The following is a 14746-nucleotide window of genomic DNA, read 5'->3' as shown; positions in this document are numbered from 1 at the left end:
TAAACTCACGAAAACACGAAAAATTCACTAAATTCGCGTTCATTGTTTTGATTTTGACCGCCTGACAACTTTACGGAAATATCAGAGTGATTATAAACAAGGACTCTGTGACGGGCAACTTATAATATCCGTGTTTTAAAGATTTTAATGATATCAAGCCAGATCAGTTCAAACTATTATCACGTGGTACAATTCTCATTTACATATTATGAATATTAATTAGCAAAAGTACTACTAATTTCTGGCTATGTTGCTTATTTCAATTTACGCCAGATTTACCACTTTTTTCTACGCCTGTAAGTGCTACAAATTTACGTTTCCTGCTCCCTTAGTTACGCCTGGATCTGGACACGTAACTACCACTTACGCCTGGTTTACGCCACAAATCCAGGCGTAATACGCCTTATAATTTCGTAACAGTCGTTATTTTCATATCCGGTTATTCTAATAAAATATATAGATTTTAGCAGCTTACATACAATTTTATTATGTATTGTTTATCAAACAACATAAATTTACCCTGCGTTTAGTTTTAAAACTTATTAAATACGAAAATGTTATGTACAGACTCAACGGGGAGGATACGAGAACAGCCAAACATTTTTACGGTATTTTTGTACGATTCGACCTAAAAAAATACTGTATTTGTCCTATTAGAATCGAAATAATTCCTTCATGTAACGCTCAGTGTAAAATATCGACAAATATAATGCCTACCCATGTTAAAAGGAGCATAGAGCATGACACGAAGGAAATATTTCTTAAATTGACTTCTGCTGGCTTTGATACAGTAGGCGTTCCATATTTATATATACTTCAGTTATCTCCCTTTGATAATGTTATTGTTCTGCTGTGAAATTAACATGACTTATTTTTGTGCTTGATTCAAGAAAAGGTAAACATTTAAGTAAGCAGCGATCATTTATGTAGAATATAACTTTGATGTCGGTTTTTCAGAACTTAATCGCTAAAGCAAAATTACTGACATTACTTGCTAAATTAAAAATACTAGTGTTTTGTACTTTACCGTTTACGGAGTAAAATTATTAGAGTTTAGCAACAACAAAAACGAGAAACCAAGGATTTATTCCATAAATATTACATAGATACGTCCTTGATTTATACAGTCTCTGGCTTAAACAATTAGTCGTTTCTATACACGTTAAAAATCGTATCAAACTGACCAATATCAGTCTATTAATAGAAAGTAGGCTATTAAAAATAGAAAAGTTATCATATTGAAGAAATTTGTCTATGGAATGCCAAATTAACATATATGATATAAGTGTGCAGCATTCAAGGATACATTGTGTAAAATATATTATATAATAGTGTCAATTCGACATACACTGAATATAATTTGAAAATATAATTATCATAGTAGTATTGAACAAAAATATGTATTTACCAATAATGTGAATATAGCCTCTTTCAAATCTTCAACTTCAAAACATCAATAATAAATTAAGCTATGTGGTGTTAGTAGAATTAGAAAACATCCGAATATTGCATAACAGAGGTATTATTAGGATTTTAGGTAAACATTTTTTAGACTAATAGTGTATTACTGTATGCATATTAGGCCGTTAGTTTTGATAAATTTAGGAGATTGGTAGAATTGCCAAAAAGTAACATGCCTGAAGCTGGACCAGTCACAGACTGAAAATTGTGTCCAAAAAGTAAAAAATTAACAAAAAGGACCAATTAATCACCCTCTTTGTCAGGCCTTCGACTTGTGTCGCAGAAAGCTCGACATAGGGATAGTGATCCAGCATTGGCAGGGGTTCAAATTAACATTTGGTACTGGAAGGTCCAGGACCTTTGACACTCCAAACTAAAAGGTCCACAACCTAATTCCCAGATCCTACTTTTACATGAAATATTTCATAACTCAATAAGATACAAAATTAATGTGCTTTTGGAGTAAAATTGAGAATGGAAATGGGGAATGTGTCAAAGAGACAACAACCCGACCATAGAACAGACAACAGCAGAAGGTCACCAACAGGTCTTCAATGCAGCGAGAAATTCCCGCACCCGGAGGCATCCTTCAGCTGGCCCCTAAACAAATATATATACTAGTTCAGTGATAATGAACGCCATACTAAACTCCAAATTGTACACAAGAAACTAAAATTAAAAATAATACAAGACTAACAAAGGCTAGAGGCTCCTGACTTGGGACAGGCGCAAAAATGTGGCGTGGTTAAACATGTTTATGAGATCTCAACCCTCCCCCTATACCTCTAGCCAATGTAGAAAAGTAAACGCATAACAATACGCACATTAAAATTCAGTTCAAGAGAAGTCTGAGTCTGATGTCAGAAGATGTAACCAAAGAAAATAAACAAAATGACAGTAATACATAAATAACAACAGACTACTAGCAGTTAACTGACATGCCAGCTCCAGACTTCAATTAAACTGATTAAGTAAGGTTAGTTTGTTTCATCATATTTGAACAGCATGTGATGTTTTGTTATGCCCCCGCCGTAGCGGAGGGAGCATTAAGTTTTACCCTTGTCCGTCTGTACGTACATACGTACGTACGTCCGTCCGTACGTCCCGAAATTGGTTTCCGTTCTCTAACTTCAGTTTGCCTCAACCAAATGTTATGAAACTTATACACAATGCTTATTACCACAAAACACAGATCAAGTTTGAATTTTGGTGGCGTCACTTTAACCGATCTAGAGTTATGCCCCTTTATAAAAGGAAATATTGCAAAATTTTTAGTTTCCGTTCTCTAACTTAAGTTTGCCTCAACCAAATGTTATGAAACTTATACACAATGCTTATTACCACAAAACACAGATCAAGTTTGAATTTTGGTGGTGTCACTTTAACCGATCTAGAGTTATGCCCCTTTTTAAAAGGAAAAATTGCAAAATTTTTATTTTCTTCTAAATATCAAGTTTATATAATATATTTTTATAAAATTGGAGTTATCTTCCTTTGACCATGATTATAGTTGAATCAACTACAATCATTGGTTTATACAATGCAATGTTTAATTTTGACTTCCACTGATAAAACACAGATCAAGTTGAATTTGGGTAGTGTCACTTTAACCATTATTGAGTTATGCCCCTTTATAAATAGAAAGATTGCAAAATTTGTTAGTTTCCATTCTGTAACTTAAGTTTTCCCCAGCCAAACATTATGAAACCTATACACAATATTCATTACCACAAAACTCAGTAAGGATCAAGTACAATTTTTTTGTTTCAGTTCTCTAACTTGAGTTTGCCTCAACCAAATGTTATGAAACTTATACACAATGCTTATTACTACATAATACAGATTAAGTACGAAATTAGGTGGCAACACTTTTACCGTTCTAGAGTTATGCGTGTTTACAAATAGAAAAATTGCTGAATTTTTAGTTTCTGTTCTCTACTTAAGTTAGCCTCAACCAAATGTTATGAGACTTACACACAATGCTTATTACCACAAAACTCAGATCAAGTTCAAATTTGGGTAGCGTCACTTTTACCGTTCTTCAGTTATGTCCCTTTATAACTATATGATATGCAAGCGGGGGCATCATCTGTGTCCACATGTGGACACTATCCACATTTATTTTTCATATAATGGGCTATCCAGCGAATAAACAGTTTACAACCTTCAATATTGAAGTACTGCTTACACATCAACACCATTTTTGCACTGGATTTCAAGAATAAATTCATAGTCACTGAAGGGTGTCCCTCTTTTTTTTGCAATACTGTATGCAGTGTTGAACAGAACCTTATATCTATTTAACTGATCAGGCTTACATTGCACCTTGAGAATACATTGTCCAAGTTAAGTGTCTGACAATTAATCTTTAGACTTAAAATTTGGGTCACTTTCATGGATCCACTGCTTTAAACAAGATAAATGCTAGGGTGTCACTTCGTTTATTTTTATTGGGTCTATTTTAAGATTTTGACACTTAACTCTATTCCTCCAGGGGCCCAGTTGAAATTTTTATATGACCGCAAAACATTTTTGTGGTTGTATATCAATGTATATTGGTATGACGTTGGCGTCGTCGTCATTGTCGTCCGAAGACACATTGGTTTTCGCACAATCACTTTAGTTTAAGTGAATGGATCTCTATGAAATTTAATCATAAGGTTCAATACCACAAAAGGAAGGTTTGGATTGATTTTTGGGGTTATGGTACCAACAGTTAAGGAATTAGGTGCCAAAAAGGGGCCAAAAATAAGCATTTTTGTAACTTCCAGACAATAACTTGTGTTTAAGTGTATGAATCTCTCTCGGTCTCTGAAATTATACCACAAGTTTCCATACCACAAAGGGATGGTTAAGATTGGCTTTGGGGGGTTATGGCTCAAACCGTTTAGGAATTGGGGGCAAAAAAGGGGAAAAAACAAGGGTTTCCTGGTTAATGGACAATTTAAAAGCAGTGTAAGGGAGGTAATCCAAAAACAAAATTGTACAATGTTGTACAATGTTGGATTACCTCCCTTACACTGCTTTAAAATTATTTATTTAAGACTTTTATGATGTATTTAAATTGATAATTATCATGATTATGGTTGCAAACTCCATTGGAAATTTGAATTGAGATTATGACCATATCTTGAGGCCACACAAATTTGATTTGAAGTTCTTCGGAAAAAAGCTTAAAAAAATATGGAGCGAGCGAGCGAAATTTTTTTGATTGTATTTTTTTCTTGAAAATGAGTTTTTTTGAGGTGGTTGCTGTACAAGTGAAGCGGGCGGTATATTTTTTTTTTAAATTGTGCGATTTGGAATTTATGTTCATGTTAAAACTAGGTTACTTCATAGAAAAAGGAGGAGAAACATGCTCTTATGCATATAATTTGACGTATTGGTACCTGTACCATACCAAACTTTCTTGTTTGGCTGTGGATTTGTTAATTTTGATTATTTTCGTCAATTAGCCTTTTCTGCGTGAATTTTTATTTAAATTCATACATGTGTATATATTAAGGAAGCATATCAGATGCAGTTTAACTAGAGGGATTATGTTATAGTTAGGTCAATCACATATGTTGAATAAAATTTAAAAATGTGTACGTATCCGAAAAAGTGCCCCTGAAAAATATGAATTGTTTTTTTATATAGTTGTTTTCATTATATCATGTGTATATGGTAATGATTGTTTATTGGCTGCTAGACATCCAATTGGAACTATTTATCCATTATAAGGATCAACATAATGAGTGAGGTGAATATTTCAACAACATCATGAATAAGATAGTTATATTGCTATTGTGACGATATATGGATATGGGCCTCGTCTTTTAACTTTTATTTTTTGTAGTTTGGGAACTATTTATTACCAGAGAGAGAGTTAACAAAAATGCGTTTCCGCACATTACTTGTACAATACCGTATAAATAAAGCATAAGAAACTGAATAACACATATAATATATATATATATCTATCTAAATATATAAGTTTTCATCGAAATCTGTGATTTTTAAAAATATCATGTGAGTTTAATATTAATTTCATTCAAGATAGATATGTCTATGTCTGTTGAAACAATGATCGGGGATGACGATGGTTATTACAATATTGATGTGACCGTGGTCATCTAACGAAAGATTTTTATTTTTTGTCTCCTAAAACAGGTCTTCATAGGTAAAACGAGATGCATTTCGGATAACTGTGTGTTCAATAACTACTTGTCCACGGCAATTAGCTGACACAACTTCATGTTGGCATCCCGATTTTTGACCTTTTATTTACAAATCGATTTATCACACGTGCGTTTGAATCGATCAGAACAATATACGCACAAGTAAAACGTTTATGTGAAAAAAAATTCAAGGAGAAACTAATTTTGGAGCGGCATGCGGCCCAAAAATTTGCGGAAGCGGTAATTGTGGGGGGCAATATTTTTTTCATTTCAGATTCTCTTCAAATATTTTTTTTTTGCCCAAAAAAGGGGGGTTAAAAAAATTTTTTTTTTTTGGGGGGGGGGTCAATACGCAACAGCAAAGTGTATTTCAATAAAGCAAAAAAAAAGGGGGGTAATTTTTTTTTTTGGGGGGGGGGTCAATTTGCAACAGCATAGTGTATTGCTCAAAAGCAAAAAATTGAATATAAATTCAAATCATATAACCAATTCTATGTTCTTTGACTACTGTTATTCGGTGTCAGAAACCTATTATGTGTCAAATATTTAATTACAATCCAAATTCAGACCTGTATCAAGCGCGAATATTGTGTCCATTTTCGCCCCAACTGTTCAGGGTTGGACCTCTGCGGTCGTATCTAGCTGCGCTCAGGGAAGCATTTTATTATAGTAATAAAATAATACTTAAATGTACTTTTCATATACTTGTAAAGCCTTTTTATGTTATCCTATATGTAATTTTTGAGTCTGGTAAAGATATATGTGATAACTTCATAATATTTAAATTATTGCCATCAGAAATATATCATAAGATTTGACAGTACTGATTTTAGAACATTTCCCGCCAAAATTTCTCCCTTCAATTTGAACTTCCTGTTGAAATCCAAGCAATCCCCTAATAAGTGTTGATCAAAAATATTATTACAATATTAGTTTTCAACTAAGATTGGTTAGCACACTAGATATTATGATATTTATTTATGAGATTTTGCGTTTCGTTTTTTTCATTGAAGAACAAGTTGTGTTTACAAGTTTTTGTCAAAAAACGGACTTGTAATGACTCCCTGAACAACTGGGATGTATCTCTGAAGCAAATCAGATTCAACAGCGTAATGAAAACACTTATAAATGAATTAATCGTAAAAGCTTTAAAAAAAAGGGATAAGAAAACTTGTTTTATTAGAGAAGGGATTTTCGGTCGCTAGCTGGGCGATCAGGATAATAAATATATTCGCCCAGCCGAAAATCTGGTCGCGTTGGGTGACCGGGCGACCGATAAGTTTAGTCACTGATTTTCACTTGACCTCAACCTCATTTCATTGATCAGTGAACAAGGTTAAGTTTTGGTGGTCAAGTGCATATCTCAGATACTATAAGCAATATATGTCTACTGTATTTGGTGTATGGAAGGATTGTAAGGTGTACATGTCCAACTGGCAGGTGTCATCTGACCTTGACCTCATTTTCATGGTTCGGTGGTTAAAGTTCAGTGTTTTTAGCTCACCTGGCTCGAAGGGCCAAGTGAGCTTTTCTCATCACTTGGCGTCCGTCGTCCGTCGTCGTCGTCGTCGTCGTCGTTAGCTTTATACAAAAATCTTCTCCTCTGAAACCACTGGGCCAAATTTAACCAAACTTGGCCACAATCATCATTAGAGTATCTAGTTTAAAAAATGTGTCCGATGACCCCGCCAACCAACCAAGATGGCCGCCATGGCAAAAAATAGAACATAGGGGTAAAATGTAGATTTTGTCTTATATCTCTGAAACCAAGCATTTAGAGTAAATCTGACAGGATAAAACTGATTATCAGGTCAAGATCTATCTGCCCTGAAATTTTCAGACAATTCTGACAACCCGTTGTTGGGTTGCTGCCCCTGAATTGGTAATTTTTAGGAAATTTTGCAGTTTTTATACGACCGCAAAAATTAAAAATTTTGGTATGACGTTGGCGTCGTCGTCGTCGTCGTCGTCGTCCGGCGTCGTCCGAAGACACATTGGTTTTCGCACTCTAACTTTAGTTTAAGTGAATGGATCTCCATGAAATTTCACCATAAGGTTCAATACCACGAAAGGAAGGTCGAGATTGATTTTGGGGGTTATGGTACCAACAGTTAAGGAATTAGGGGCCAAAAAGGGGCCAAAAATAAGCATTTTTGTAACTTTCAGACAATAACTTGTGTGTAAGTGTATGGATCTCTCTGACATTGTACCACAAGGTTCCATATCACAAAGGGAAGGCTGTAATTGATTTTGGGGGTAATTGCCTCAAAATTTTAGGAATTAGGGGCCAAAAAAGGGGCAAAAAACAAGCATTTTTCTAGTTTCATGACAATAACTTGTGTGTAAGTGTTTGGATATTTCTGAAATTGTACTACAAGGTTCCATATCACAAAGGGAAAGCTGGAATTGAGTTTGGGGGTAATTGCCCGAAACGTTTAGGAATCGGGGGCCAAAAAGGGGCCAAAAATAAGCATTTTTCTAGTTTCCAGACAATAACTTGTGTTCAAGTGTATGGATCTCTCTGAAATTGTACTGCAAGGTACCATACCACAAAGGGAAGGCTGGGATTGAGTTTGGGGGTGATGAATCATAAGGGGGTTCAAAAAATTGGGGGGGGGGGGATTTTTTTTTTTTTTTTTTTCTTTTTATTCCTTTTTTTTTTCTTTTAAAATTTTCCATTTTAAGTTGGTTATTTCTGATTTATATTTAAAAGCAAATAATAATGATATGGTAGGAGATACACACCAAACAGGATGTGTAAATTATTATATAATAAGTATTGTGCAATAGCAAGAAATTTTCAATTGCACAGTATTGCACAATAGCAAGAAATCTTCAATTGCACAGTATTGCGCAATAGCAAGAAATCTTCAATTTAACAGTATTGCGCAATAGCAAGAAATATCCAATAGCACAATATTGCGCAATAGCAAGAAATTGTCAATTGTACAGTATTGTGCAATAGCAAGAAATATTCAATTGCACAGTATTGTGCAAAAGAAGATACTTCGTATAAATTGCTTATTTCTTGATCAATTTCAATGGGGTTTTATTCTTGAATTCTTGGGGTTCTTTAATATGCTGAATCTAACCGTGTATTAAGTTTTTGGATTTTGGGCCCCGTTTTTAAATTGGTCCACATTGAGGTCCAAAGGGTCCAAAATTTAACTTTGTTTGATTTCATCAAAAATTGAATTATTGGGGTTCTTTGATATGCCGAATCTAACCGTGTATTTAGATTTTTAATTTTGGGTCCCGTTTTTTAAATTTGTCTACATTAAGGTCCAAAGGGTCCAAAATTAAACTTAGTTTGATTTTAACAAAAATTGAATTCTTAGGGTTCTTTGATATGCTGAATCTAAACATGTGTTTAGATTTTTGATTATGGGCCCAGTTTTCAAGTTGGTCCAAGTTGGGGTCCAAAATTAAACTTTGTTTGATTTCAACAAAAATTGAATATATGGGGTTCTTTGATATGCTGAATCTAAACATGTATTTAGATTTTAGATTTTTGGCCCAGTTTTCAAGTTGGTCCAAATTGGGGTCCAAAATTAAACTTTGTTTGATTTCAACAAATAATGAATATATGGGGTTCTTTGATATGCTGAATCTTACCATGTATTTAGATTTTTTATTTGTGGGCCCGCTTTCAAATTGGTTCATATTGAGGTCAAAAGGGTCCACAATTAAACTTTGTTTGATTTCATCAAAAATTGAATTATTGGGGTTCTTTGATATGCCAAATCTAACCGTGTATTTAGATTTTTAATTTTGGGACCAGTTTTCAAGTTGGTCCAAGTTGGGGTCCAAAATTAAACTTTGTTTGATTTCAACAAAAATTGAATATATGGGGTTCTTTGATATACTGAATCTAAACATGTATTTAGATTTTAGATTTTTGGCCCAGTTTTCAAGTTGGTCCAAATTGGGGTCCAAAATTAAACTTTGTTTGATTTCAACAAAAATTGAATATATGGGGTTCTTTGATATGCTGAATCTAAACATGTGTTTAGATTTTTTATTATGGGACCAGTTTTCAAGTTGGTCCAAGTTGGGGTCCAAAATTAAACTTTGTTTGATTTCAACAAAAATTGAATATATGGGGTTCTTTGATATGCTGAATCTAAACATGTATTTAGATTTTAGATTTTTGGCCCAGTTTTCAAGTTGGTCCAAATTGGGGTCCAAAATTAAACTTTGTTTGATTTCAACAAAAATTGAATATATGGGGTTCTTTGATATGCTGAATCTTACCATGTATTTAGATTTTTTATTTGTGGGCCCGCTATCAAATTGGTTCATATTGAGGTCAAAAGGGTCCAAAATTAAACTTTGTTTGATTTCATCAAAAATTGAATTATTGGGGTTCTTTGATATGCCAAATCTAACCGTGTTTTTAGATTTTTAATTTTAGGTCCCGTTTTTTAAATTTGTCTACATTAAGGTCCAAAGGGTCCAAAATTAAACTTAGTTTGATTTTAACAAAAATTGAATTCTTCGGGTACTTTGATATGCTGAATCTAAACATGTGTTTAAATTTTTGATTATGGGACCAGTTTTCAAGTTTGTCCAAGTTGGGGTCCAAAATTAAACTTTGTTTGATTTCAACAAAAATTGAATATATGGGGTTCTTTGATATGCTGAATCTAACCATGTATTTTGATTTTGGACATTGGACCATAATAGGTAAATTAAAAAAATTGAAGTTCTTAGACCACATTCTTTCTGTGTCAGAAACCTATGCTGTGTCAAATATTTAATCACAATCCAAATTCAGAGCTGTATCAAGCTTGAATGTTGTGTCCATACTTGCCCCAACTGTTCAGGGTTCGACCTCTGCGGTCGTATCAAGCTGCGCCCAGCGAAGCATTTTATTGGTTATTATCTTGAATATTATTATAGATAGAGATAAACTGTAAACAGCAATAGTGTTCAGCAAAGTAAGATCTACAAATAAGTTGTATTGACCAAAATTGTCAGTCGACCTCTTTAGGAGTTATTGCCCTTAATAGTCAATTTTTTACAATTTTTCGTAAATTTTTGTAATCTTTTACAAAAATCTTCTGCTCTGAAACTACTGAGACAAATTTAACCATACTTGGCCATAATCATTATTAAGGTATCTAGTTTAAAAAATTTGTCCGATGACCCCACCTTTCAACCATCATGGCCGACTTGGTCAAAAATAGAATATAGGGGTAAAATGCAGTTTTTGGTTTATATCTCTGAAACTTAAGCATTTAGAGCAAATCTGACAGGTGGCAAAAATGTTCATCAGATTTAGATTTATCTGCCCTGAAATTTTCAGACGAATCTGACAACCCCTTGTTGGGTTGCTGCCCCTGAGTTAGTAATTTTACAAAAATTTTGCAGTTTTTTGTTATTATCTTAGATATCATTATAATATCTAATATCTAATACTATTAATTATGATTTTAACCTTATTTACATGATTTCCAATGCATCAGTAAATACAGGTGAGCGACACAGGCTCTTGAGAGCCTCTAGTTGTCTGTTTTTCATAAACTATAAGCAATAGGTCAACTTTATTTTTGTATGGAAGGATTGTAAGCTGTATATGTCTGCCTGGCATGATTCATCTGACCTTGACCTCATTTTCATGGTTCATTGATCAATGTTTAATTTTCTTGGTTAAGGCTGTTTCTTAAAAAAAAACTTTAAGCCAAAGGTCAACTATATTAAGTGTACTGAATGATTGTAAGGTGAACATGTATTTCTGGTTTGGTTTATATGACCTTGACCTCATTTTCTTGGATCATGTTAAGTTTATGTGATACGTGTAGTTGAAGTAACCGGGTTTCCGCTGGCGGTCGCCATTTTCGCATTTTGCCAAAAAAATAGAAATTGTGGCGATTAAAATTCATCATTGGCGAAAGAAATACATGTATCGATATGATTTCATCCATCTTGTTTATTTAATTTTTTTCGGGCTTCTCTGACTATACCTGATCAGACAATACTGGGAATTCACCTTGAACTCGTTACGATTTTGATAGAAAATCAATAATCAGCTGATTGCATTTTATAGCTGTAGACAACAATGGACTAATTAATAAAGGTGTTAATTGATTGTATTGTTTAATTAAATGATGTGGTAAAATAGTGTCCATCAAATGTCACATAAAGGATTTATTAACAACTTTGCGACGCACGTATTTAAATCATAGTTTTCGTCTCCTCTTCTTCTTTTACGATAGTCCAGAAAGAAAAACTGTTATTATGACGAAAAATGTTCAAAAGCAAGAAAAATATCTTACTTATAAGTTAAAACGCTATCCTTGAACTTTGATATAGATAATTGATTTGGAGATGGTACTTTAAAATCGTTTTGGCGACGCATGTGTTCTAACTTCAAACATAGTTTTACGTCTCTACTTTTTCATTTAAGATGGTCCGGAAAAGATAACTGTCATTATAAAGAAATATATTCAACTAGATTAGGGAAATATATATTCGATAAACCTATTGAAGATGAATTTCGTGTTCCCAGAAGTCAAAATGATGATTTCATGATCGATATTGCAATATTTACAGTATCTTTTTTGTAAAAAGTAAATGTTTGGTGTTTATTCATTACAATGTAGACTAAAAGATAAGGTTAAGAGAATAATCATAGACAACAAAGGGGCAAACTCATTTTTTTGTTAGAAAGAAGGAAATTTTTAAACGAAAAATATATTTATGTTACTTGGTGAAAAAAAAAATTGAAAGTGGCGAAAAATATATTGTTTTGGTGAAAGAGGTGGCGAAACAATAATTGATCCAGGGGAAACCCTGTGTAGTAAAGCTTTATATTTAGGACTATCAACATAATATCAATGGTTAGTGAAGAAGGCGAGACATTTCAGCGTGTGCACTCTTATATTATTATTGATTTTCCCTCGTGAAACTTTAATTCATATATCAAAATAATAGTTAACTTCTCTCTTATTTAGATACCACGCTACTCAAAGAAAAAGGGGTAAAAAAGGATGTACAGAAACCAATGAATTGACGGACATAACAAAATCAGAAAGATCTGTAATTACCTCCTTTGATCAAACTACAGTTTAGTTTATATTTGAAAACATCAGAATCATGCTTGAGGAAACAGTCAGACCTGTGAAGATTAGGGTATTGATGATGCACTAGAAAAGGAACACATTAAAAAACATTATGCTGAGTTAGACAAATCTGTGAATTCAAAACACATAATGCAGAATTTGAGCAACACATAACATGCATAAGAACACAGCACAGAGTTTGATGAACAAATTTAAACACATACTGCAAAGTTACATGAGCATATCTATATGTCGTTAAGTGTGTAGTCAGAGACATGAGAACCTACACTAGAGATACTCTTTATAAATGTGATATATATATATATATATATAATATATATTATAAATATGATATAGGGTTTGATCATAGTTCAAACTTACAGATTGATATGAGAACATACTGGTGATAAACCTAATAAATGGGATGAATGGGGTTCAAGGATTTAGTCAGAGCCAGCTTCTGAAGAGACACAGACACTAGAATACACACTTATGATAAACCTTATATAGGTGACGAGATAAGCCATAGTTTAAACTTACAAATTAAGATGAACTCACATACTGGTGTTAAACCCAATACATGTGATATATGTGGTAAAGGGTTTGCTCATAGTTCAACCTTAGGGAGACACAAAAGAACACACACTGGTGATAAACCTTATAGATGTGATGTATGTGGTAAAAATTTTGCTGACTGTTCAAACTTAAACAGCCACATAAGAACACACACGGGTGATAAACCGTATAAATGTAATATCTGTGGTAAAGGGTTTGCTCAAAGTTCAACTTTATGGAGACATATAAGAACACACACTGGTGATAAACCTTATAGATGTGATATATGTGGTAAAGGGTTTACTCAGAGTAATGATATGCAGAGACACATGAGAATACACACTGGTGATAAACCGCATAAATGTGATATATGTGGTAAAGGGTTTGCTCAAAGTTCAACATTGCAGAGACATTCGAGAACACACACTGATGATAAACCTTATATAGGTGATGAGTTTAGTCATTGTTCAAACTTACAAAACTTACAAAAGATGAAATCACATACTGGTGATAAACCTGAAACATGCAATATATGTGGTAAAGGGTTTGCTGATAGTTCAACATTGCAGAGACACACGAGAACACACACTGATAATAAACCATATATAAATGATGAGTTTAGTCATAGTTCAAACTTACAAAGCTTACAAAAGATGAAATCACATACTGGTGATAAACCTAATATAACATGTGATATATGTGGTAAATGGTTTGCTCATAGTTCAACCTTGGGGATACACAGAAGAACACACACTGGTGACAAACCTTATAAATGTGATGTATGCGGTAAAAGTTTTGCTCAGAGTTCAAACTTAAAGACACACATAAGAACACACACTGGTGATAAACCTTATGAATGTGATATGTGTGGTAAAGGGTTTGGTGTTTCTTCAAACTTGCACATACACATGAGAACGCATACTGGTTATAAACCTTATAAATGTGATATATGTGGTAAAAAATGTAATCAGAGTAATGCTATGCAAAAACACATGAGAACACACATTGGTGATAAACCGCATAAATGTGATCTATGTGGTAAAGGGCTTAGTGATAATTCAACATTGCAAAAACACATGAGAATACATACTGGTGATAAACCTTATAAATGTGATGTGTGTAGTAGAGAGTTTGGTGATCGTTCAAACTGGCAGAGACACATGAGAAGACACATTTCTGATAATTAAACTTAATAAATGTGATATGTGTTGTAAAGTGTTACTTTACACAAACTTAACTATACACACGGGATCATACACTGTTGGTAGGCCTTATAAAAGTGATACATTATGGTACAGAGACACATCAGAACACACACTAGAGATAAATCATAATTGTATTGTATGTGGTAAATGAATTAGTCAATGTTACAGAGACACATCAGAACACACACTGGAGATGAATTTTAACTGTAATGTATGTGGTAAATGAATTAGTCAATGTTACAGAGACACATCAGAACACACACTGGAGATGAATTTTAACTGTAATGTATGTGGTAAATGA

At 33.4% G+C, this 14746-nt stretch overlaps 1 protein-coding gene across 1 annotated transcript; it reads left to right on the top strand.

The window, feature by feature from the left end:
• Nucleotides 1-837: 837 nt before the first annotated feature.
• LOC127721303 (zinc finger protein 226-like) lies at nt 838-14449 on the top strand. Its single transcript, XM_052228039.1, has 2 exons — nt 838-895; nt 12578-14449. The coding sequence occupies exon 2, from the start codon at nt 13234-13236 to the stop codon at nt 14425-14427; it is 1194 nt and encodes a 397-aa protein (XP_052083999.1). The 5' UTR covers nt 838-895; nt 12578-13233; the 3' UTR covers nt 14428-14449.
• Nucleotides 14450-14746: the final 297 nt, after the last annotated feature.

Source organism: Mytilus californianus, unplaced genomic scaffold (genome assembly GCF_021869535.1).
Source record: "Mytilus californianus isolate M0D057914Y unplaced genomic scaffold, xbMytCali1.0.p SCAF_12, whole genome shotgun sequence".
Lineage (NCBI taxonomy): Eukaryota > Metazoa > Mollusca > Bivalvia > Mytilida > Mytilidae > Mytilus > Mytilus californianus.
Note: the sequence above shows the minus strand (reverse complement) of the source record. Positions and strands in the feature narration are given on the sequence as shown.

Coding starts and splice junctions, on each gene's coding strand:
- LOC127721303 (XM_052228039.1), top strand. CDS start 13,234: ATGAACTCACATACTGGTGTTAAACCCAATACATGTGATATATGTGGT.